This window comes from Tubulanus polymorphus, chromosome 7 (genome assembly GCF_964204645.1).
Source record: "Tubulanus polymorphus chromosome 7, tnTubPoly1.2, whole genome shotgun sequence".
Lineage (NCBI taxonomy): Eukaryota > Metazoa > Nemertea > Palaeonemertea > Tubulaniformes > Tubulanidae > Tubulanus > Tubulanus polymorphus.
The window spans coordinates 7433779-7457099 of NC_134031.1; the positions used below are offsets into that span (position 1 = coordinate 7433779).

At 37.2% G+C, this 23321-nt stretch overlaps 1 protein-coding gene across 1 annotated transcript; it reads right to left on the bottom strand.

Moving 5' to 3' along the window:
• Nucleotides 1–85: 85 nt before the first annotated feature.
• LOC141908916 (sulfhydryl oxidase 2-like) lies at nt 86–22829 on the bottom strand. Its single transcript, XM_074799203.1, has 10 exons — nt 22548–22829; nt 16303–16403; nt 13387–13556; nt 10964–11069; nt 9649–9782; nt 7436–7570; nt 6763–6898; nt 6051–6164; nt 5453–5600; nt 86–4641 (listed from the first exon to the last, which is right to left on the bottom strand). Exons 1-10 carry the CDS (start codon nt 22771–22773, stop codon nt 3884–3886), a joined length of 2028 nt encoding a protein of 675 aa, XP_074655304.1. The 5' UTR covers nt 22774–22829; the 3' UTR covers nt 86–3883.
• Between the last annotated feature and the right edge of the window lie 492 nt (nt 22830–23321).

Below are 23321 nucleotides of genomic sequence, written 5' to 3' on the forward strand. Positions count from 1 at the left end.
ACCAGAAATTGATTCTTCAGTAGTTAAACCCTAGAAAAAGATCAATCCAGGTTTTCACTTAGAAAAATAACTTTATTTCATTTCATTGTACATCACCATTGATTTACAACTAAATTTACTTTATTACATCCACCTTGTTACGCTACGATATACAACAAATTTCATATCATATGAAGTCATCAATAAATGATGATTTGAAATGCATAAAAAACAATTCTTCAGTTTGGATCGCAGTCTACCGGTAAATGACGAATTTCCATATGGCAGTGAAAGACCATTTCCATATGGCAGTGAAAGACCGACCATATGAAGAGAATGACCATCTCATTTGAACTTAACAATGTGAAGCACATTCTCATTTGAGTATTCATTTGGAATTGTTGGGAATGGGTTAAATTCAGTTTGATCATCAATAAAATAAACTTGTACATGTAATCATTTACTATTCATGAAATGATCTTTCGCTCAATTATAAAGTGATAACAGTAATTACATTGTAAACTTCCAATAACAAGAGTGTCTGTGATATTCCATGGCTGAAATGTTCTCCAATTGAACCAGTCAAGACGACTTTTTGCCAATTCTTTAATACAGTATTAAATGGATAAAAGTTGATGGTTTAGTTCAACTTCCCATCCATCCTGGTCATTTTAAGATCTATTTCAGATATTTACATGTACTCTTAAAATTAACTCAACTATGCCACTAAACATCCGTGCATTTGGAATGAAATAGATATCATTGATGTATTTGGCCAGGTACTATTTGCCCACTTAAAGTTGAAGGCAAAGCCACGCAGCGCATATAAAGTTTGTGACTAGGTAGATGAAGTTTACCAGTTATGAGAGTTGAAATTACATTCAGTTCATTTTCAACAAGTCAATACATGTATTTCATATTGTTTAGCTTTTTAGTTGAGTCAAAATTTCACTCGCTATGGAATTTGTTTCAAGTGAGCCTCAAGGCAGTTATTCAAAAGTTGGTTCAATTCAAATTTTGGCTTAAATGTAACATAAACAATTCAGACTCTTTTTGAACTCTCTTGATGAACCAACTTTTGTATTACAATACTGCATTTGCTTATTCCTAGCTTATTCCATAGACCCTTCTCATGATAGTGTCGCTGCATGGGGAACTATAGCTGCGATCACACAAGCATTTTTGGCCCGAGCCTGATCCGTGCCAATTTGACCCGGGCCAAATTGTCTCCGTGTGATCGCAGCTTACGATGTCAGTTTAGGTCAATGAAAGCCGCTGGTCAAAACTGACCAGTTTTTCTGTATAGTCGATGACGTCAAACAGGGGGGGGAATGTTATAGTTCCACAAACGACCACAAATTATGAGAAGCGTCTATAGTTGAATTTTCATCTATAGAATACAAGTCAAAACATCATCAACGCAAAGTTGCTCGAATAATTTTGTTACTGGTACTAAGAACGAGCATGGACTGTAAAGTCCATAAAACAATAAACATCATCAGGAGGCTTACTTCAAACTATGTGTGGGGTAGTGAGAATAAGAATTTAACTCCACAACATAGTAAATATTGGAAAATATTACCACAACTGCTTATGCACAAGAGCCCAATCTCTCTATGACATGTTTAAACAGTTTATCTATGAGTGTACCTTCAGCGATGCAAGTGTATAATATAAGATCAGTTGCTCAAAAATTGGTTTAAGTTAAACAGTGGACAGTTGACATAGTGACAAGAAATTGTATTGTAACCATGGTATTTGTTAATTAACTCTAACCAACTGTTGTTCCACTTAAGTTCATCGTAACAAGGCTACATAAAAGCCGTGATCACACGGGTGCCAAACGGACCCATGCCTGTTTGGCCTGACCAAAAATGTCGGACTAGGCCCGAGCCAAATTCTAGCAGTGATTGCTTTAGAATTGCAACTGGTTCCAGAAGTGACTCACTTTGCTTTCTTTGAGCATGGTTTTGTATCGGGGGAGTGTTGCGTGTGAACGCGCTCTCTAATGAGGCACGAGTCAAATGTGGCTCGGGCCTGATCCAGGCCAATTTGGCCAGGGCCAAATCGTCTATGTGTGATTGCAGCTATAGTTAAATCATCATTATGCTCCTCCACAGTTATTGATAAAACATCGATCACTTTAAAAACTACAGCAAACACTAACAAAACAAAACAAACTGATACCAGATTAGAATTGAATAGCAGCTTTTTTCCATGGGTGAATAAACACAAGCCATACTAATGGTCAACAAATTTACCAGTGACTGGTAGACTGATGTGTTTTCAGTTTCAGAAGTTGATAAACGATCCCACAAATTTATGATATATCAAATTCATTCTTACGTTTTAGAGATAGAACTGTATTACATCAACAGAAAAAGTGTAATAAAAATAATAATGATAAAGAGTATTTCCAAAAATATAGGATGTTACTCAGGAATGGTTGGGAATTTTATCTTTCTCTTGCCCATGTTTTTGTATATATATATCTATCCATAATTTCCTAGTTTTGTGTAGCTTCTTTGTCCTTATCTGTATCTTAGCTATTGTCTCTTAGTTCCTGTTCTAAATCCTTCCTTAGTAACATCTTATATTTTTGGAAACAAACTGTTAATCATTATTAGGGTTTTTAACACTTTGCAGAAAACCCTATTGTTATTCTTGCAATAACTATTATTTTTTTTCTTTTCCTTCCCCAGAGCATTCATAAAATGTATGTCCTATCAAGTGGCTCCAAGAATATCCGAATCAAGCATCCGTTTCCTCCAATTCTAATATCACGTTTGAATCCCCAGCAATAAATTCTTTTTTCTTTATCATTTATATGATTATAATTTCCTTTCAATTCAAATGCGAAAGGTGCAGAAAACCTGTAATTTCATTACCCTTTCACTGATGACGAGATTTAGTGAATCTTGTTTATAGAATAAACTACAAATTGTATACATGTATATTATCAATTACGGAATGATTTAACGAACCACCTGCCGGTACTTTTTTCGTAAAAGTAAGAAATACTGGTCAATCCAGTGGAAAGTCAGCAGATAAAATTCATGCACTCTACATGTATAGATACATAGTTATCCCAAACACCAAGAATATTGACAGAACAGAAAAGGTAGTTATCAGAAAAATTGATGAAAGACTAAAACAAGTATACCCACCCAGTAATCAAATTAAGCAAAACAAAAGAATAAAACGTACAAAAAATCTCTTAAACCTAGCACGCACAGAATTTATCATGGACCAATATTCCAACTCAAATTCATAATAATCAGACATCCATATGGATGCCAATGAATTGTAGAATCATTTTCAGTCTAGCCACGACACATTCCGCAAAATTTCAGCCACATGTTGTTATGAAAGCTGAAACAACACTGTTAACACTCTAGGCACTCAGGTTAAGCCCTAGGGTTCAAATGATGATCTGGTAGAGAAATCAATACTGTAGCTGTTTATTTTAACTAGTATTGAAATAGCAGTTTTTGAACAAGTGAAGATATCTAACTTTCTATTCACTGGTTAACATAAAACAATCCAACATCCAGCCTCCTTGACAAATAAAGTCTAGGATTGCAATATAACATCTCTTTCATAAACAACTAAGATTATTCATCTGTTTTCACATAATGGAATGTTCAACAGCATACTTCTATCATAGCAAATTGATACAACATTCATGTATTTCATGTTAGCCACTAGTGGCTCTCAAAAACAACCCACATCAAAAAGCACCACTGGAACCAATTTAATAAATACAATAACATTCTCTAGCTTTTAAACAGTGCGGCGGCAATACAAGTTCATAGAAAAATAATGTACCGTAAAAATACTATTAATTTCAGAAATATCTTACTAATTCGTGCATGCACCTTCGAATCGCCGCACTACACTGGCGTCAAATCGGACATTTGGACAACGCGCCGCGTTTTCGCAAAGTGAAATGGAAATACAGCAGAAGCATAATACCGGAGCATATAACATAAAATAACACACACATACTGATGTCAATACTATTGAAGCCCCACGTCGCTAGGACAGGTTTGCCTCGTGTGTAGCGCGTGTTTCGTTCGCGTTCTTTCAGTTTGAGGATGCGATCGTTGATTTTCGTCAAATTCGGACGGAAATACGAATCGACCGTCTTCTTCACTTTGTTGCGTTTAAGTGAGTGAATTCGACCGATGCTCGGTATGTCGACTTTTCGTTGAATCTGCGCCAGCACGTGTTCGCTCATCTGCTTGATCCATTCGCGGTCGGCTGGATCAGCGACGTACTCCCCCTTGCTGTCCTGAACGATGTTCGCTTTGCGATAGAAGTCGATCATGAATTCCAACACTTTTGTTTCGTTCCATTTTGGTTTCGTGATGACTTTCAGGTCCTTCGTGTCGGGATCCAAACGACATTTAGGGCATTGAACTCGTGTTGGAAATTGTACCTTAGGGTAGAGCGGGTCTTCGGTTAAATCTCCTTTCAGGCGATCATTAACGATGTTATGCGTCCACCACAAATACAATACGCTGCAGTTAGCGGACAGCATTTTACTTTCAAATGACGCGGTACCTCTGTCAAAATTTTTTGCACATTCTTGACAGCCGAAAAAGTTTTTGATGTACGTCCGCATACCGATAACAACTTCCTTATGGTTAAAATTTGCGTCTGAAATGATACAAGCATTATCAGTTTTTACAGAATTCAACATTCATATTCTTAGCATTATATTTGATAGCTGACCAAAATAAGTTATCGATTGTTAAATACAATTGAACTCAAATTAGTCGTCATAGCTGGGACCATCGTTGTGTTGACAACGTATCCAAATGACGACTTACACTCGATGAATTGAATCAGAAATACGTGTACACATTAAGAATCAAAAATAGGAAAGCCTTCACTGAGTTCAACATTACAAATTGACATGAAGGAGTCTAGAGTTTTTCATCATTTTAAGTGCCAGTACAAACTTAATACCAACACTGAGGACAATACATGTATGTCAATCAACGGTACAGCCTAGAAGAAACTTAACTTCGTTTTCGTTTGTGTTTAGTTTTATATCGTTGAAACAGTATTCTGTAATTCGTTTTCGTTTAGTTCCGAACGAGTTTCATTAGGGACAAATATCCGTTTAAGAATTGTGCGTTTCGCTGCAGGCATTCATAATGTAACTGCATGTATTTTACAATGTAGTCATCCAAATAAAAGAAGTTACACTCGAAAAGAAGGGAGCTATTATTAATACGTATGTGCATTTGATGTGCGCGCACCAGACGCGTTGAATTTGAACCGCGGTAGTAACTAGTTTGATTTCGTTTCTATTTCGTTTTACCAAAAACGCAAAACGAAAAATGCATCGATCTCCGACGAACGCGTTATGAATTATGTTACTTCTAGGCTGTGCCGTAACTCATTGTAATACCGGTCTTCATTATAGCATTCTTTGATTGTGCTTTCAAATTAAATGTCATACCTGCTTTTCTTGTCATGTAATGGGTCACCGATAACGTGTGAAACAGTGTCCATAAGCCACACGGATAACCACGAAATATCGATTTACTTCCCTGGCAGCCAGTCCACATTGCGTCATATGGTGGATCCGGAATAAACCGGGTTTTATTCTGTTAAGAAACAAAATCGATGACATTCATCAAATTGATGGTAACGGTATTAATTCAGAGGTCTCTACAGCTCAACACAACCAAGAAACACAAACATGAAATACACCTCAAATAAATCACCAATTTCCATGAAAGTGGAACATTCATAAGGCGCATGCACCAAAGCGCCGACTTAAATCAGGGATCATCCAGAATATTTTGAAAATTACATTGGATGCATAGAGGCGCAATTTCGCAAATTCTTAAATTAGCATGAGGTCACAAAGAAATTTTGGAGTATTTTCGGTTTGTATATTATACTTGGTAATTAGATGGGCTGCTGTGTTCTGGGCTCGCTGGAGGGTTTCATTGATTTTGAAAAATCAGCAAGAGTTACAGAGGGCAAAGTGATAAAAATTCTAGTGGCATAGGATGGCATAGGATGAATCAAAATCTTTGGAGAAAACTCACCTGTGAGTGATACAAATGATCTTGCCATCCCTCTCCTGATACCCACTGCTTTGTAAGCAACCATTCATAGATAAACTGCAGAAACTTTGTAATCTCTGGGCGGCCGGGAAAAAACTGTGAAATATCAATTGAGACTAGTTAACAACTCATAAGTCAACCAAAGTATATATGAATAAATAATAAACAGTGACATTTGTAAAGTGCCTATTACATTGTGACCAATTTCCACCAGCGCATGGGCCAAGTTGTTACAGGTTGTAAGCTAATTCTAACAGGAAGGTTTTATGTGCTTGTTTGAAATCATTGAAATTGGGATTGTTCCTGAGGATATCATCCGAAGAGTTCAAGAAGGACACTTTAGTCTTTAGATTGTATGAAACATGAGACAGCCATCTATTGTTATGTTACAATAAAACAGACAACAAGTCCTGGAGATAATGAAGAGCTAATCAATGCAAGCACTTACAAACTGTATACATTATTTTTGGATTTTCGGGAATAAGTGGCACAAAAAATATACTTCTTACATATTTTGGTGTGTTCAAATTCAATGTTAAAATATAAAATTAATATTTCTAAAAAACCCCAAGATAATAAAGGCATAACAATTGCATTTTGAACAAAATATTCAAGGAATTCAAGCTTTTTGTTCCAAGGAATTCAGCTGGAGAAAGGAATTAATTATGCAGAAATTGCCCATGATTGTTGATACCTTAATGTTCAGCGCAATAAACATTTTCAGCGCTTGTAATGAATCTCCCGTGATATTCTTCTGTATAGAAACTTCATGAGTTAGTGAATAGTACAATGCCGATTCCAAATCCTGCATCTTTACTGCCTTCTGGGGACTGGAAAATGCAGAAAAAAGTAATGTGATTTCTTAGGATATTGCTTCAGAATAAATATATATCAAGGCACTTTATTACATGCATTTTGGGACTGGAAGAAGGATTTGACAGCTTGGCGATGAAAACTATAACTTAAATGTAATAGAATCTGCCTAATCTTAGTGGGTCTGTCATATGAATATTTAAGGTGAATGAAGAGCTCAAGGCTTATCACGACCTATGCCTATAATCATAGATACTTTTTCAGCGTTCTATGTCAGTTATAATGAATACGTTTATCACACCACACAGGTGTTGAAGCTTTCGAATTAAAGCTAGTGATTTCAATGCATTTCTGAATATTCAAATCATTGACATACTACAACTAATGCGACTCAGTTCTAAAAACTCATCGGCCAGTCCATGACACAAATTCAGCATGGACTAAGCGTCAATGTCTGTGAATGGGAGGGGGTGCAGAGTTGAAATTGGGGCTGCAAAATGAGGAGACAACCATAACTGGTACCACTAGTGAGATTTATTGAGATTCTACAATACCTGACTGGCTTTTCTATTTGATCTGCCTTAGCGGCTTTGACTTGATTTTCGGATAACTGTTTGGCACTCATCGCTGTTTCTGGATTCACCTGATACAATGCTAGTTTGAAATCCTCACGATGATTTGTGGAATTCCTGAAATTGTTCGTGAACAACGAACAAAGATTAATTGGCTGCCACAAGCGATTGCAGGAAAAAATGGCCAAGGAAGATTAAATAGCTAATAAACTATCATTTCATTAACTACCACGAAAACCAAATGCATTGATCTTTTGACATGTTGCTTTTTTCCATTCACCACCACAAGCAAGAGCGGCCATGATGACGGTCATGTCATCATAATCATCAATTCAGTGGGAACCTTTTTGACAGTTATAGGTAATAATCCCCAAGTCTATTAACTAAATAAGAACCCCCACTTGGTGATTTTTCAAGAACATTTCAGAGCAAGATATTTCCCGAATTCTATTCATTTGCAATAAAACTGTGATATATTTGAACTGTGCAATGAACTCTTTTGTTGTGGTAAATTCGTACTTTTTATTTTCAACATTTTTAAATTCGAACGGAATTTCTATTTGTATTGTATCAAATTCAAACTGAATAACTTATTAACTGTGGCATATTCCACTGTGTGAAATAATTAGATGTAATGAACTTTTTATTTGGTATCTTTTAAATTCAAGCTAGTGTAATATATTTGAACTGTGCGATGAACTTTTTAAAAAAACTTTTGAATGGGATGAGCAATAATTCAAGTTGAATTATCGGGAAGAGGATATCAATGTTTATAACTTCACCAGCGCCCATTGCTGCATTAACTTTATAAATGAGTGATATCATAAAAAATTTAATTTTAAACTGAGTTCATCGATATTTTTACTTTGTTTCTATCTTAATCCAATCCAGAGATATGAATGAAATAAAAAAATTAAACCGGAGAAAAATAGGGACAAAAAATTCAACAATGCAGACCCGGCGGGTACCCAAAAAATGGCGCCTGCAAACTGTAAAATGGCTTATTGTACAATTATTTGTATGCTTACAATTATTTGTATTGCTTATGATACCATTAATGGTAACATGATTGATCTGGTTTGATTTATTTTGTAAATGTCTAGCCGATGAAGTTTGATTTAGATGTCCTAACTTAAAATCCACATATCGTACTCCAATGTGTATGGTACTTGGCTTATTGATCTAATTTATGTTGACTGAAGTTTTTCTATGCAATCAGTTTGACAAGTGTAATCGATCATGTAACCATAGTTATGACAGGTGCAACATTAAGTGTTTGGAGTGAAACAGTCATTCGAAATAATCGTGATGTGTATGAATGAAAATTTCTATTTTTCAATAACAAAAATCATCATTGGGACAAAAAATTCAGTGGACTGAAATGATAAAACCTATTCACACTGAATAGGGCGTTGTTCCAGAATCGGATGTTAATAGACCTTCTATGATGTTTTTACACTGCAAGCCAGTACATGTGTTTAAGTTTGCCAATGGGTAAAATGCTATTTCTATGAATTATGACACATTGTTTTTTCATCATTTTTAAGCCTTTTATCAACCAGGAGCATTTAGGCAATAGACTCTCTGGTGTCACACATGTATGATTGTTCTCAAACAGCCTATTACAAATCCAAAACATAGAGCCCCTGAGTTTTGGGTTACTAAACAAGTGTAAGTGTTCATATCAAAACAGAGTTGGAAAGAAAATACGGGTATAATATATCCTTTGGTTGGGGAAAATGCAGTTGAGATCACTTAATCCTAAAGTGTGACATAAGCCTACGTTAACTTGTAGGGTGAGTAGTTAAAACATGTTGAGCTAACGCACACAGCAAGAAATGAATACGAAACAGAAAGGTTTTTTCACTCGTTTCATCAATGTGTCTGGTGTTCCGAAACAAGAAACATTGTCAAAACCATAAAGCCGAAACTAAACATTCAAAGATTCAATTGCTCGGTGCATAACCAAGTAGCAAGAAACCGCCATTGACCATCAGTGACATGCAAATCACATGACTCACCAAAATCCCTGACATCTTGATATCAGGGGATAATAGGTTTGTTTTGATGTATTGATCGTTTTGCTGTGTGCAGTAGCGGGCAAACTTAACACACCAAAACACATATAAACACAAAATTTGTTTCATGTTTCGAGTTCTAGCTACGTGCACTAAGCTTACGAGAAAACTTCTTACTCGACAAGTGGATGAAATGTGTTGTCTTTCTTGAGCAAATAAAGTCCGGGTGATCGTAGGTTGTATTCACTGGCGTAGAACCCCATCATACGATAGACTAATATTTGACCAAATGATGACATATCCAGCAGCAACTGAAAAAACATATATACCATATGTAGATGTCTTGGGTCATTGTAATAAGTATACAAATGCTCAATAAAATCAAACAATTGGTGGGTTGAGTTTTGACAGATAATTACTCTAACAGTTATCTGGATGAATATTCCGTACTCCATCGACCCCTCCTAATTAGCCGATCTGATGGTGGAGTGCAAGGGTTCTTAACTGTATTGAATAGCACATGTGTCACCTTAAAAACCCAATGTTCCATAGTTCCATAGGATGTCAAAGTGAAAATATATCCAAAACATATATTGATTTGTCAGGGACACGAAATAATATAGAAAACATGAATGTGTGCTTTGTTGTACTGCCAGAAGTATGCTTGGATTCCCCCCAGAGTTTTCAATGACATTCCTAAGTAAAGCATTGAACTCTCCATTAGTTTTTCTTTATTCAATAAAATAAACAACATTTGCTGTTAAGTGCTAGCAGGTACTTCCATAGAAAATCAATAAAATCTTCATTCGCTGCATACGTGATATCAAAAGTGTCATCATGGTAAGCCATAATAGAAGGATGAGTACCCGGGTTAATAAAACAGTACATCATAGTCCAAGTATGGATTCTAAAACAAGCGCGCATATGTCACCATTTCTGCAAGGGAAACGCTGATAACAGGTTAAAGCGCATGAGAATTGAAACAGATGTCTTTATATCTACGTCAGCGTTATCCATATGTTTCGATAACGAAAACAAATGGAAAAAATATGACCAACCACGCGTACACCAATCACCTTCATTTCCCTGAATTAAACGACTGCAATAAATTACAAATGTGATAAAATCATCATGGTCGGCAGTTGTAAAAATGGTAGAAGAGTTATTGTAATTGATTCATTTCACGATTCAATTAGAAATATATCGAAAAAAGCAAAAAAAGTGGAGTGTAAAATTCATGGAAATTGAAAATTTGCCAGTTGATATATGAAGCCATAGTTGAACAAAAGAAATGAAATCCAAGTCTAAGGATGATATTGCGGATGACTTAACGATGAGCGAACAACAAAAATTATTTTCAGAGTATCACTAAACGGGGTTTTGATTCTAAAACTTTGCTGCCGAAAAGTGAAATTTCACTGTTTACAAAATGACACTGTTTATCTCATTTGGAAACTCTTTTATCGTCTTATATATAACTACATGCACTTACCTCTCTGGCTAGAAAAGATTCTGGATTGTTTTCAACAACCACTGCTACCGTTTCTAAAGTATGCTTCAACTTCGAAGCCATCGCTGCTCTTATATCAGCTATATTTCTGTAATGAGAATAACAGGTTTTACCAAAAAATGATTGTGACCCGAATTCCCAGATTTTTCCGTGGGATCAAAATCTCAGAATTCTCTAATTCATGCTATACAGAAACTGAATGACTGATTTATTAGCAGAGACATCAGGAAATTTTCAGTGGTGTGCGGGTGTTTGGTTATTGTTATAACTAATGTAGTTTCGAAGTTGCATCTACGCTGAAACAGTTACATATCCCCTTTTCATTGATCGGACAGGATGAAAAAGAGGGCACGATGAGACGAGAAGATACGCAATATCCGTGTAAGACATTGGTGTATATAAAATTCCCTGTAAAGTTTGTAATAAAATATATATTGGTGAAACCGGACGCGATTTACACAAGCACATACGTGAACATAGGAATGATGTTAGGAATTTTAAGCCTGAAAGTGGTGTTACCAATCACGTATACGAAACCAGCCACGATTTTGATTTTGAAAATGCCTCCATAATTTTCACCTGTCCGGAAAAAATTAAACGACACATTATGTAATCGGCTCTGATTATCCAAAAATTTGTTAATTTGAGTGAAATTTTAATTACAGTTTCTCCCCCCACAACATTTTGATCTCCAAATTTCTCGCTTCTCTTGTACCCCTGTTATATTCATTCCCTCCATTGTTTGCCTTGATAATCGCTTGCTTGTTTCCATTCACTCACTGGTTATCGCCTTTCTTGCTCCTTCTCTTTGTTTTCATCTGATTACCCCTTAGCTTGTCCTCAGGTTTTAATCACTTTAGTTTGTGTTTTTTTGTTTTAAATTACTTTAATCTATTATTGCCCCTAGTTTGCCTTTGCTTACTTAACTTTTGTTTTCCAGCCGTTATGTCATTACTTTAATCTATTCCCATTTCAACATTTTAATCACTCACTCTGTTTCTATTGTTTTGGTCTTGTATAAATATCTTGTAATATTCTTCTGTTTTAAGAACGCCTGATGATGGCTAATAAGCTGCGTTCAAACTCGGATTTCAGAACGATACTAACATTCACGCTAGGAAATTATTCGAGGCCTATTCGCGGCTTATTCAGTTCCGTACTGAAATACACGGCTTATTAAGAAAACCCGATCTCAGTACGGCACTGAGCTGGCCGCGTATTTTCTGTAGTGTGAACGCAGATTCAGCGCTTAGCTAGCTGCGTATTCACATCCACCTAAAAACACTAAACACTAATTACACTCCCCTCTATTGGCACACCGGGTGACTACTATACTGGGCTTACTAATTGCCGAATTGACGTCTCGTAGTGTGAACGTAACTGGCTGTGTAAGCACCGTATTTTGGTAAATTCGGCACCAGCAAAGTACGGTACTTCGTAAGCGCCGAATCAAGTGTGAATGCGGCTATAGTCTTTAACTGAAACGATGCGCAAATATATATATATATATATATATATATATATATATATATATATATATATATATATATATATATATATATATATATATATATATATATATATATATATATATATATATATATATATATATACTGTTCTATTCAAGTTTCTCGTTTTGGCTGAATTTAATGTGGGATTTCTCTCATTAAAGAGGGCACATTTCACGTCAGAAGCAAGTGCCAAAGGTGGTAACTTACTCGAGGGAAAATTTTGGAAAAAGTCAGAGACATGCATGCGCCTTTTAAGAATGTAGATTAAATGTCCTGGGAAATAATGTCCCTGGCAAAAATGTCCCCAAAAATATACCAGGGAAAAAATGTCCCATTTGTACGGTAGGAAAGAATGTCCCAGGCTATCATTACTAGCTTGGCAATTTAGCTGATTTCCCATCAAAATGACACTCAGAGAACAAACATGGTGACATTTTTACCGGTGGCATTTTTTCCTATGTTGCAAAATGGCATTTCATCCGGTGGCATTATTTCCGTCTAGCATATGTTTAATCGTCTTGTGAAAGAAATAAATATCCTGTAGTCTAATTGAATGGTTTCCGTGATATTGTTACTCCATAGATATGGTCTGCTGATTGATGCATGTTTACTAATAAAGGGACATATATGATAACATCCCATCATATAGCAAATGCTACTATACGTAATCTATAACTGCAATGACAGTGATGCAAAGCAAGTGTGATCTCCGTGACAAATGTAGCAAAAATCCCACCATAAAAACTGTAACTGGAAGTAATACGACCAGAAAAAAAAATGCCACTGGTAAAAATGACTGTAGGATTTATTTTTTCAACCGCTGTATCGCTGTAGAAATTCAAGATGGCTGCCCTGGCGGGGACAGAGTGAAATATAATGTCACATGATACGTACTTTACCGGTGTAAATGGGGGTAAATCTTCCCAGTTGAATTTCTTCTCTCGCGCGTACTGTTCAATAAAATCGATTAGACGCTCTCGAATTTGTTTAATCTGCTTGTTCTCGTCGGGGTCGTAGTTTTCGATCATCGTACCCTTATCGTTACCAGCATTGGGTGGAAATATCTGAATAACAAAAACACCAAAAACAATAATAAGGACACAGCTGAAACAGATTTCAACCAGCCACTTAGGTTCCACTCGCGCACAAATTTAGATATACGAAGCGAAAAAAAACAAGCAATTTTTCACTTCCTAAAACCCAAATTGTTTTTCCAAAACCCCAAATTCATTACGGGAATACCCTAATATAATTTTCTAATTCAATTCGTGAATAAAATATAAATCTACGAGCCTGAAAATTTAAGTATATTTTGGCAACGACCTAAGATAGTGAAACAGACATGAAGGTGTGTCTTAACAGAGTTAAGGCTCTCGAACACGAGCGCACATTGCCTATTCATTCTGGACCTGGGTCACTCTTCTGGCCACCCTCTCTACCGGCCTCAGGCCCCAAACTTGTCACAGATCGCTGTTCAAAAACTCAGCTCATAAATATGTCCAGCTGTAAGGCTTTTTGATTTAATAGCTTGGTTTACGGGAACCGCCTTCCGAAATTTGAAGAAAAGTCAAATAAAAAAAAATTGTTTATCTTTAATCCTATCTGTGTAGCAAATTCAGTGAAAAAATGAGCAAACTAGAATGTCGCTGACGACTGATGCCCCCCACATAAGGTGAAATGCCTGAGTGTAAAATACACCCCAAGTGTATGTCGACCTATTTCTGAAGGCAGGAAAGGAACTAGGGGTCCAGGGACACCATGCCCACTTGGGAAGTGGTTTCAAATGCTCAACAATCTAACAATTTCAATACATAACGCCCCCTAGTGACATGTCAGCCGCTATAATTTTGTAATTGATTGTGATAACAAAATATGCCTCGTTACAAATTTAATATGGAAATACTAAGTTATTCTACTATTCAACGCCCCCTGGTGACCATATGCAAAACCCAATGACCTTAAAACTCACTACAATCGTAGTAAATGTCATGAAATACAACTTTGTAATTGATCATGGTAACAAAATATGCCTAGGTACCAATCTAATAAGGAAATACTAAGTTATTCTACTATTCAACGCCCCCTGGTGACCATATACAATAACTTATGTCCTTAAAACTCACCAAAATCATGGAAGATGTCATCAGCTACAACTTTGCAATTGATTGTGGTAACAAAATATGTATAGGTACAAATATAATATAGAAATACTAAGTTATTGTATTATTCAACGCCCCCTGGTGGCCACATACAAAAACCAATGACCTTGAAACTCACCAAAATCATAAACCACGTTATGGGCTACAACTTTCCAATTGAATATAGTAACACAATATGCTAAGGTATCAATTAAATGTGGAAAAACTTTTTCCCACCTACGAATGAGTACTGATGACACCAAGATGGCCGCCAATTGCGTCATAATTGGCTGATCAAGAATACCTGTCTCAGGTATAAAAAATCCTTTCCCAAAGAATACCCATCACAAATTGCAATGAGAAATGGCAAACCAGTAGGAAGCTACAGGACCATGAATTCTGGCCAAAATTGACATTTTTGGGCAATAAAAAGGTCATATGACGGCCATCTTGAGTCAGATTGACCCAATTTTTCTTATGCTGATGGGCCCTTGGTAGATTCAAATATAAACGAAAGATCAAGGTAATTGATCAAAGCGTCTTCAAATTTTCCCTCGAAAACTTCGAAAATATGTAAAAAGTGCTGATTTTGGCGAACAAAAATGGCTGCCAGTCGGCCATCTTGGATCTGATAGGGCCAGTTTTTGGGCTGAAGATGTGTCTAGGGTATATACATGTGTATAAACTAAATATGAAGACATTTCCTTGAAGCGACAGACGGACAGACGACGGACGAAAAGTGAACGCAATAGCCCGCTGGGACTTAAGTCCCAAGTGGGCTAAAAATACAAAACGGGTTCCACTTCGACCTACAGGACTCGAAATGTAATCAGTCACTCACGGTCTCTAGGGTAACCCATCCATTAAATTTCACTGAGTTATCTTATACTGTTTATGAATTAAGAGCCCGGAAATGAAAAATACAAAACAGCTACTGGTGACCTTGATCTTTGACCTACAGGACCCAAAATGTAATCCGTTACTCACGGTCTTTAGGATAACCCATCCAAAAATTGTCACCAAATTATCTTAAACCATCTATGAGATAGAGTCGGAAATGAAAAATACATAACAGCTTCTAGTAACCTTGACCTTTGACCAACACGACCTGAAATCTAATCAGTTACCCACGGTCCCTGGGATAACCCATCCATAGAATTTCAGTAAGTTATCTTACACCCTTAATGAGTTAGAGCTCGGAAATGAAATTCACAAAATGGCTTCCTGCAACCTTGACCTTGGATGTACAAGACCCAAAATCTAATCAGTTACCCACGGTCCCTAGGAAAACCCATCCATAGAATTTCAGTAAGTTATCTTAAACCGTTTATGAGTTAGAGCCCCGAAATGAAATTCACAAAATGGCTCCCTGTGACCTTGACCTTGGATGTACAGGACCCAAAATCTAATCAGTTACTAACCTCATATAGTACAACCTTGGAGTAATCATTTGAAATCTCTGAGGTACAACACAACAATTTGAAGAAAATCTGTCAAAGGGTTTAGCTGCTAGGGCACGGAAACCACTGCGGACGGACGGACGACGAAGCGAATACAGTATGCATGTTACATTTTACATCACAGGTTCAAGGTTAAAACCTCCCCTTAGGTAAGCTGTTTTTTTTCAATTAAACTGCTCTTCTTCATTTAAATATTCAAGCATTCTATATACCTTAAGAGTAGGATATCCTTCAATATCGTAATTTCGACATATCTTTGTGTTAGTCGGAGAGGCACAGTCAATTGCGGCAATTTTCACGTAATTCAACCAACCTGCAAAATAAATTACAAGAAAATTCAATGAAAACAATATCCAAATACATGTAAAAACCGATAGCTTTTAATAAAACGGTGTAGGCCAAGTTATATATGATTATATCACAAAATCTATTTCATGCTCAAACCCAGTGTTCTCTACAACATGTTTCAGAGGGGCAGCTCCTCTGAAATCTGCCACCCCTTATGAAATATCTTCTGCCCCTACCAGACTGGACGTCAATATTCTAGCAATGCTGATTGAATTGCTTTGAAATATTACACTTTACAATTGCTTTGAAATATTACACATATTACAAGTTAAGCTTACATTTATAGCTGCGTTCACACTAGGGTTTCAGTACGGTACTAAGCGTTCACTCTTGGAAATTATTCGAGGCCTACTCACGGCTTTTTCAGTTCCGTACTGAAATACGAACACCCGATCTCAGTACAGGACTGAGCTGGCCTCATATTTTCTGTATTGTGAACGGAGATTCGGCGCTTAGCCGCGTATTTCTTCGTAGTACGCTACACTCAACGCTAATTACACTCCCCTCTATCGGCACACTGGGTGACTACTATACCGGGCTTACGAAGAGCTGAATTGCCGATTCACCGTGTGAATGTAACTGGCTGTGTAAGCGCCGTATTTTGGTGAATTCGGCACCAGTGAAGTATGGTACCTCATACGTAAGCGCCAAATCTAGTGTGAACGCGGCTTATGTATTTTTGGGGGGACTGAAAGCCTTTCTAATTCAGCAGCGGCGTTATTTATACACTTTAACAATGAATGCAGCCCCTTTAAAATGAACTCGATTCTAATAGAATTATTTGTTTTTTGTTTTGAATGGCCGGTTGTTCACACAAAATTCCTCTAATCATACATTTACAATGAGGCCAATCTAAATGCACCCTCCAACAGCACTGAGGGTCCCTTTTTTGTGAAGCTGTTGACGTTTAAAGTTTGTATTTCATATTTGGAGTGATCTGAAACAATACAGCTGCAAACACGTGAAATACGATCACAATCGAATATGAATATGCGTTGTACATTGTCATTATAGATATATAGGAACTGTGAATTTATTATCTGCCTAGGCGTATTATTCATCTGAACCTCCCTGAGAAATATAAAATCTGATGAATACAACCATATATTATGTAGACATACTATATAGACTCAAGTTTGACTCAGGTCCTACAGTACCAATAAATTTTCACCGAAGATTTCAAGCAAATTTCGGGGCAGTCACAGCATCCAATGGGTTGTCATCACTTGAGTTCGAAGATTTCAAAAAGTTTATCCAATCCACGCGATAATCCGAGGCAGTTGGCAGATAACATCTAAAACAGAAGTGTCTGATTCTGCCGAGATGTACAATTTATGACGTATAGACATATTGGTTTTGAATCAACAGTAGAAATGATTATCTGACATTCTCTGAGCAATACAATATACTGAGTTAAACGGATTTGATATCTACTATACGGCATTTGAGACATTCAGACAAAATTTCAAATCGCTCGATTAACCCATTGAACTCTGTGACTTAAATAACATGTTCCTGAATAACAGACGCTTAATAAGCCAATTGAATTTGCATATAAAGATTAAGTAGAAATGCAGTGTGAAAACTACTGAAAATGATGCATTACAACCATTGGTTATTTTGAAGATAATTATACAGGCTTTCTATTGCTGTATAGATTTGGTCAATCATTGGTCAAAAGTTTGGCCTATGACCCCCTCAAACTATAGGTGGCGCTTCGTTCTGCGGAGATACAAGTCGAGCGTCGACGGACATTCTACGGTCTATTGGGTTAATACCCGAATGTCTAAAGCCGACTTGACATCTGTATTGACATCTGTATTTATGTTAACCATCAAATTTTGTTAACATATTTACACATATGTGTGTGTTAAATGGAACACAATTCATATTCAATTCCTCGCAGTGGTTTATGAATATGCAAACAGCAGGTTCATTTATGATTTCATAAATTCTGCGACTAACAGTGATAGTAGAGTGAAATCCATAAAACATATGCACGCTCATACATCAGATGCTGGTATCTGAATAATCAAATTGTCTTATCATCCCCATTCCGAATCATATCAAATGGCTACCGTCACGATGATGATTTCGTTAGAATTAGGCATTTATCATAGAAATTAAGCGCTCAAAGAGACCACAGCTGGTTAAATTATCAAAAATGTTACAGATGTGTCTGAAGGTTTTTAAACTACCGCAATTAAGTGAATCTATCCGCACAAACAATAACGTTCACTTGTGAAAAGATACAACAGCTGAGTTTTGAAATATGCTAATTAACAAATGATTAATTTATCCATTATTCATAATTTGCCTACTACCAGAGAGAACATTAAATGATGTATGTTTAAAGAATTTACAATTAGGTGGACTACCAATCAACGCAAAAATTCTTATTGGATGGGCTTGAAGAAATACCAATGCGCTTAAACAGGATAGTCATTACAGATTTTTTAAGCTTTATCAACAGTAATTGATTGCCGCGCACAAAGCCTAGCCCCACATAGCAAAAAAATTATGCATTCAGTTCATGAAAAGAAATTAAGGTATGCTGGCACTGTGTAAGGTTTTTCATAGCCCAGCCCCAGTTGCACAGTTCTGAGTTTAATTTCTGACTATAGATTGGAAATACAACTACTAGTAAATTTATTAACTCTCAGTAAAACTTGACCAAGAACTGAAGAAGGGCTGAGCTGGGTCCTGTCTTACACACATACATTACATTAAGTAAACCTGTTAAAATTACCCAAAAAGTCCAGTGATGTTGGAACTGCAGCAGCGGCATGATTTACCGAATGACGTTTCTCTTTTCTTTGAATACCATGTTTTTCTTACGAAATTGAAGTGAATATCAAGGTGCCATGTATTTGGTATTAAGACTATAAGCATATTAAGGTACCTGCACTTACGGACATTTTGCAATCAGTTAATATACAATGTGTAATCAGCGTTGGTTTTTCATCGGTAATTTGATGTTGTTGAATGTAGTCTCTGTGTTAGCCTAGTAAAAGGCTGACCTTGGATGTACGACTGATCTGTACCCGCTCGAGTTTGAGATTATGCGCAAAAGGGGTCTCCCACTGCGCACCGCCATTTCACTGAACATTGAGATTTGTGAAAAGAAATTGCAAAAATAAGATTTTATACTGGTTTGTAATAATTGATTGCTTCTGATGGTTATATATTACCTTTATTTTCTTATGGTTGGACTTTCAGTGCTTTGATGAATTCGGGTTTTGTAGCGTTGGGAAATTAAAGGATTTCTTGTAAGAGTGGGGACTTTCTGTGTTGGCCTAGTTGAGAACCTAATTTGCCTTTCAACAGAATGTACCACTCATGGTTGGACACTAGAAAAAAATCTAAGTTTTTATATATTTTTGAATATGCGGCGCAACTGAAAGTTGCCAAACTGGACCCCCTAAAACAGAATATCAAATGGGGGACAGATATGAACCCCTTTAAATATTATATTGGAATTTTACATCAGTAAAGTAAACCAATTGTCCCACCAAAATACTGTACAAACAAAATATGGATTATCATCTCAAAATATCCCCACGGAAAATGTGAAGAAATCAAACTGCATTTAAAAATTTCTTGTAGCAAATCTCAATGTTCAGTGAAATTGCAATGCGCAGTGGGAGACCCCTTTTGCACGTAATCTCAAACTCAAACTACATGATACTCAACTATAAGATATTCAATCTAAACTTATGTTTTAAAAATGAGCGCAAATCATCGCAACAATGGGGACCTCGAGGGACCGCCACAAAATGGCGGCTATAAACTGGAAACTTCTTTATTGCTGTGCCAGTTGCTGCTCTATTGGTTCGACATATACCGGCTCGCGACGGCAACCCAACGCCTACGGACTCGTTGCAAGCCGTATCCAGCTAGTTGCCCATGTTCTATTCCGGCCTACGATAGTTTGCGTAATTCGTAATTAGTCATAAACTTTCAAATTCAAGTAGTTCAAAATGTAAACCAAACCTTCAGCACGGCAGATGACTGGACTGACGATCTAGAATCTAGTAAATTTATCAGAAGAATGATGGTGTGAGCGGCCATCTTTATATGATTTCGCTAGCACATTGTATTCAAAACTGAATCAGAAAGATAAAGATCTTAAAGAAATAGCTTTTCTAAAGAAATATATTTCCCAATAATTCAAAATAACTCAAATATACTCTCAAAATGCTTATCACGTGATCATCTGAGCCATTGCAGTTGCCAGTAATCGTACCTGACATAAGCAGGGACGCAACTGGGAGGATCTTGTATCCCGCTAAGTTCGCCTCAGTTGCTAGGAATCGGAGCGCCGTAGACATAAGCTGGGCTGCGCTCGCGATTGCTCTCAGTTGCGCCGAGGGGAGTAGGTAGGCGTTGCGTTGCTTGTCAACATAAGCCAGCCTTAAAGTTGAACACAATCGGGTGACTGTTTACTATGGCGATTAATGGCTCCATTTCTCTGGTAGCTCACAGATATATCCGAGTGATTCACTTTAAGCTAGTCAATGATTTTGAAAGACATTAGACACATGAATCTATGGAACTTCGATAGTCCTACCCTAGACCTCCCTACCCAATGTATGATCTTGGTACTTATTTTATTGACTCCCCACCTGCATGCATTTTGAAAGACCGACCCCCAAAAAGTTGTGATACTGTAATCTAATATTTTGTATCAGAGTTAGACGTAATTTTGAATATTGCTCCTCCACTAAAAGTATGCACATTTTCTAAGGTACCGCCAATCAGAAAAGTACTTCAATTTTTTTCATATCAAATTGAATGCATGTATTGTAAGAATGCCTTCCACAACGATTCATTGGCAACAGCCGAATGTGTAGCAATAGCTGTGCCAAGAATTTTGTCTACACACAAATGGCAGGGGCGGATCCAGGGCCCTATCTCAAGGGAGTTCCGAATTGTGTAAGGGCACTCTCACTATTATGGGGGAGGGCACCTATGTCAAATCACGGCAAAAGAGGGCACTTAACATCAAACTTGTGGATTTCAGGGGAATTTCAGGGATTTCAGGGATTTCAGCCAAATCATGCCGAATTAGGGCACTTTTATGTCAAATCCATGTATTTCGGGGCATCTCCAGGGGCAGAGACAAAGCTCGACGGTATTCCAGAACCTCTGAACCCCACTGGATCCACCCCGACTGGGACTTGTATTGAAGTTTGGGGTTAGGCCTAACTAAAGTAGATTATCCAGTATCACATGTACTACATACATAGATAAAAATATTCTTTTTACTTAATAAAGTGCCTGGGATATTGCAGGCGCATAGCCAGAGGGGGTTTCAGGGGCCGTGACCTCCCTCCCCTATTCAGCTAACAGAAAATCTTTTTATCAATTTCGTGAAAGGAACGTATTCAAAGCAGGCGGACAGTTCCACATAATCATAAGCTTTCAAGCGATGTATGATATGTGTTGATTTACGTCCGGGTCCTCATCGTTTTTCGTCGGAAATCGACTACTCAAGACGTCCTAGTAATTCTGGCTTTGGCTATTTTGACTCGTTTTTTTCGGGTTTGAGTCGTGATTTCTCGGGTGTCTCTTATCCGATTATCCGTCGCGGAAAGTCTCAAACGAAAAAGTAACCTCTTAGGAATGAAACAAAACTAATTTCGTGCCCATCGGTCGATGGGTTACGAAGTTATGAGCGATTGAAATGAGATGGTCAATTCTTGTATGTCAAAATGTTAGCTCCCTTTCCTTTTTTTATAGGCCTAGGTGGTACTATCCTATAGGATACTGGGTCAAATCTTTGATTTTGGACCCCAAGCTATCGTGACGAGCCCCTGTGGTATAGGCCCCCGCTATCATTAGAGATTTTAGTCGGATGTCTAACAACATCTTTTATGAACCCCTCCTGGAAAAAATCCTGGATCCATGCCTGTATTGAATGATCTGAACTATCATCTCCAAACTTCAAATAGTAGCATACGGTTGAAACAAGTCCCTGATTTTGGACTCCAGTTTCGAATCAATCGTGCACTGACTTTCTGCCAATAATGAGTAAGTGTGGAATTCCGTTCGCTTTGCCTTTGTTTGTACATTCTACATACGTATTCTATTGAAAAGAGGAAATTACCTTCAACATCTTTGGCTAATTTCTTATAAGTCGGCGCAAATCGGATACAATGACCGCACCAACTTGAGTAGAACTCGACGAGCGTCGCTGCCGAACCGTTCAATTCTTTACCGATGTTCTGGTCGTGAAGCACGATTACTCCGTCTTTTAGCGAGTATAAACCTGAACTAATTACAGGTCCTATTAAACAACTAATTAACAACACCAATCCAAAATATCGCATCATCGAAAGTTGGTTCAGCACTACTTTATACCGTGATCGCGGTGTGAAATACACGTAGCCCGTACTTTTTTCGCTGTCACTTCCTCATTTCTGGGATTTTGTTTCCAGGAAATTATTTCCTGATAGATGGCAGCACATTGCTGCCACGGACCGGTGAAAGAACGGACTGCGTCGAATCTACTCGGTGCCAATATACCGGTACCTTTAATAATAGTGTTCATTGATCATGTGAAATTGGCATTCCATTTGGAATTAATTTTAACATCTCACAAACAATTTTCATTAAACTGTACAGTTTGGCGATTTGATTTAAAGGATTGATCTCGAAAAATGTATGCGGAAAAATGTTCAAAATCTCAGACCATGGAGTAATCATTTTCTATTTGGGCATAACCCACTGGCCCACCTGGTTATTAACAAAAGATCCCTCTCCACATAGGCAGTCTAAAAAACTTTCAGTGCTCTCAGCCTTCACATCATACTGCATAAAACTCTTAAAAACCGCCTGGGACCAGTAATTGTTCAAGTTGGTTAAAATAAATCATTGGGTA

Coding starts and splice junctions, on each gene's coding strand:
- LOC141908916 (XM_074799203.1), bottom strand. CDS start 22,773: ATGATGCGATATTTTGGATTGGTGTTGTTAATTAGTTGTTTAATAGGA. Junction 13,557..16,302: donor AAGGATATCCTACTCTTAAG/GTATATAGAATG, acceptor TTTGTTATTCAG/ATATTTCCACCCAATGCTGG. Junction 5,601..6,050: donor ATCATTTGTATCACTCACAG/GTGAGTTTTCTC, acceptor GTTTCTTAACAG/AATAAAACCCGGTTTATTCC.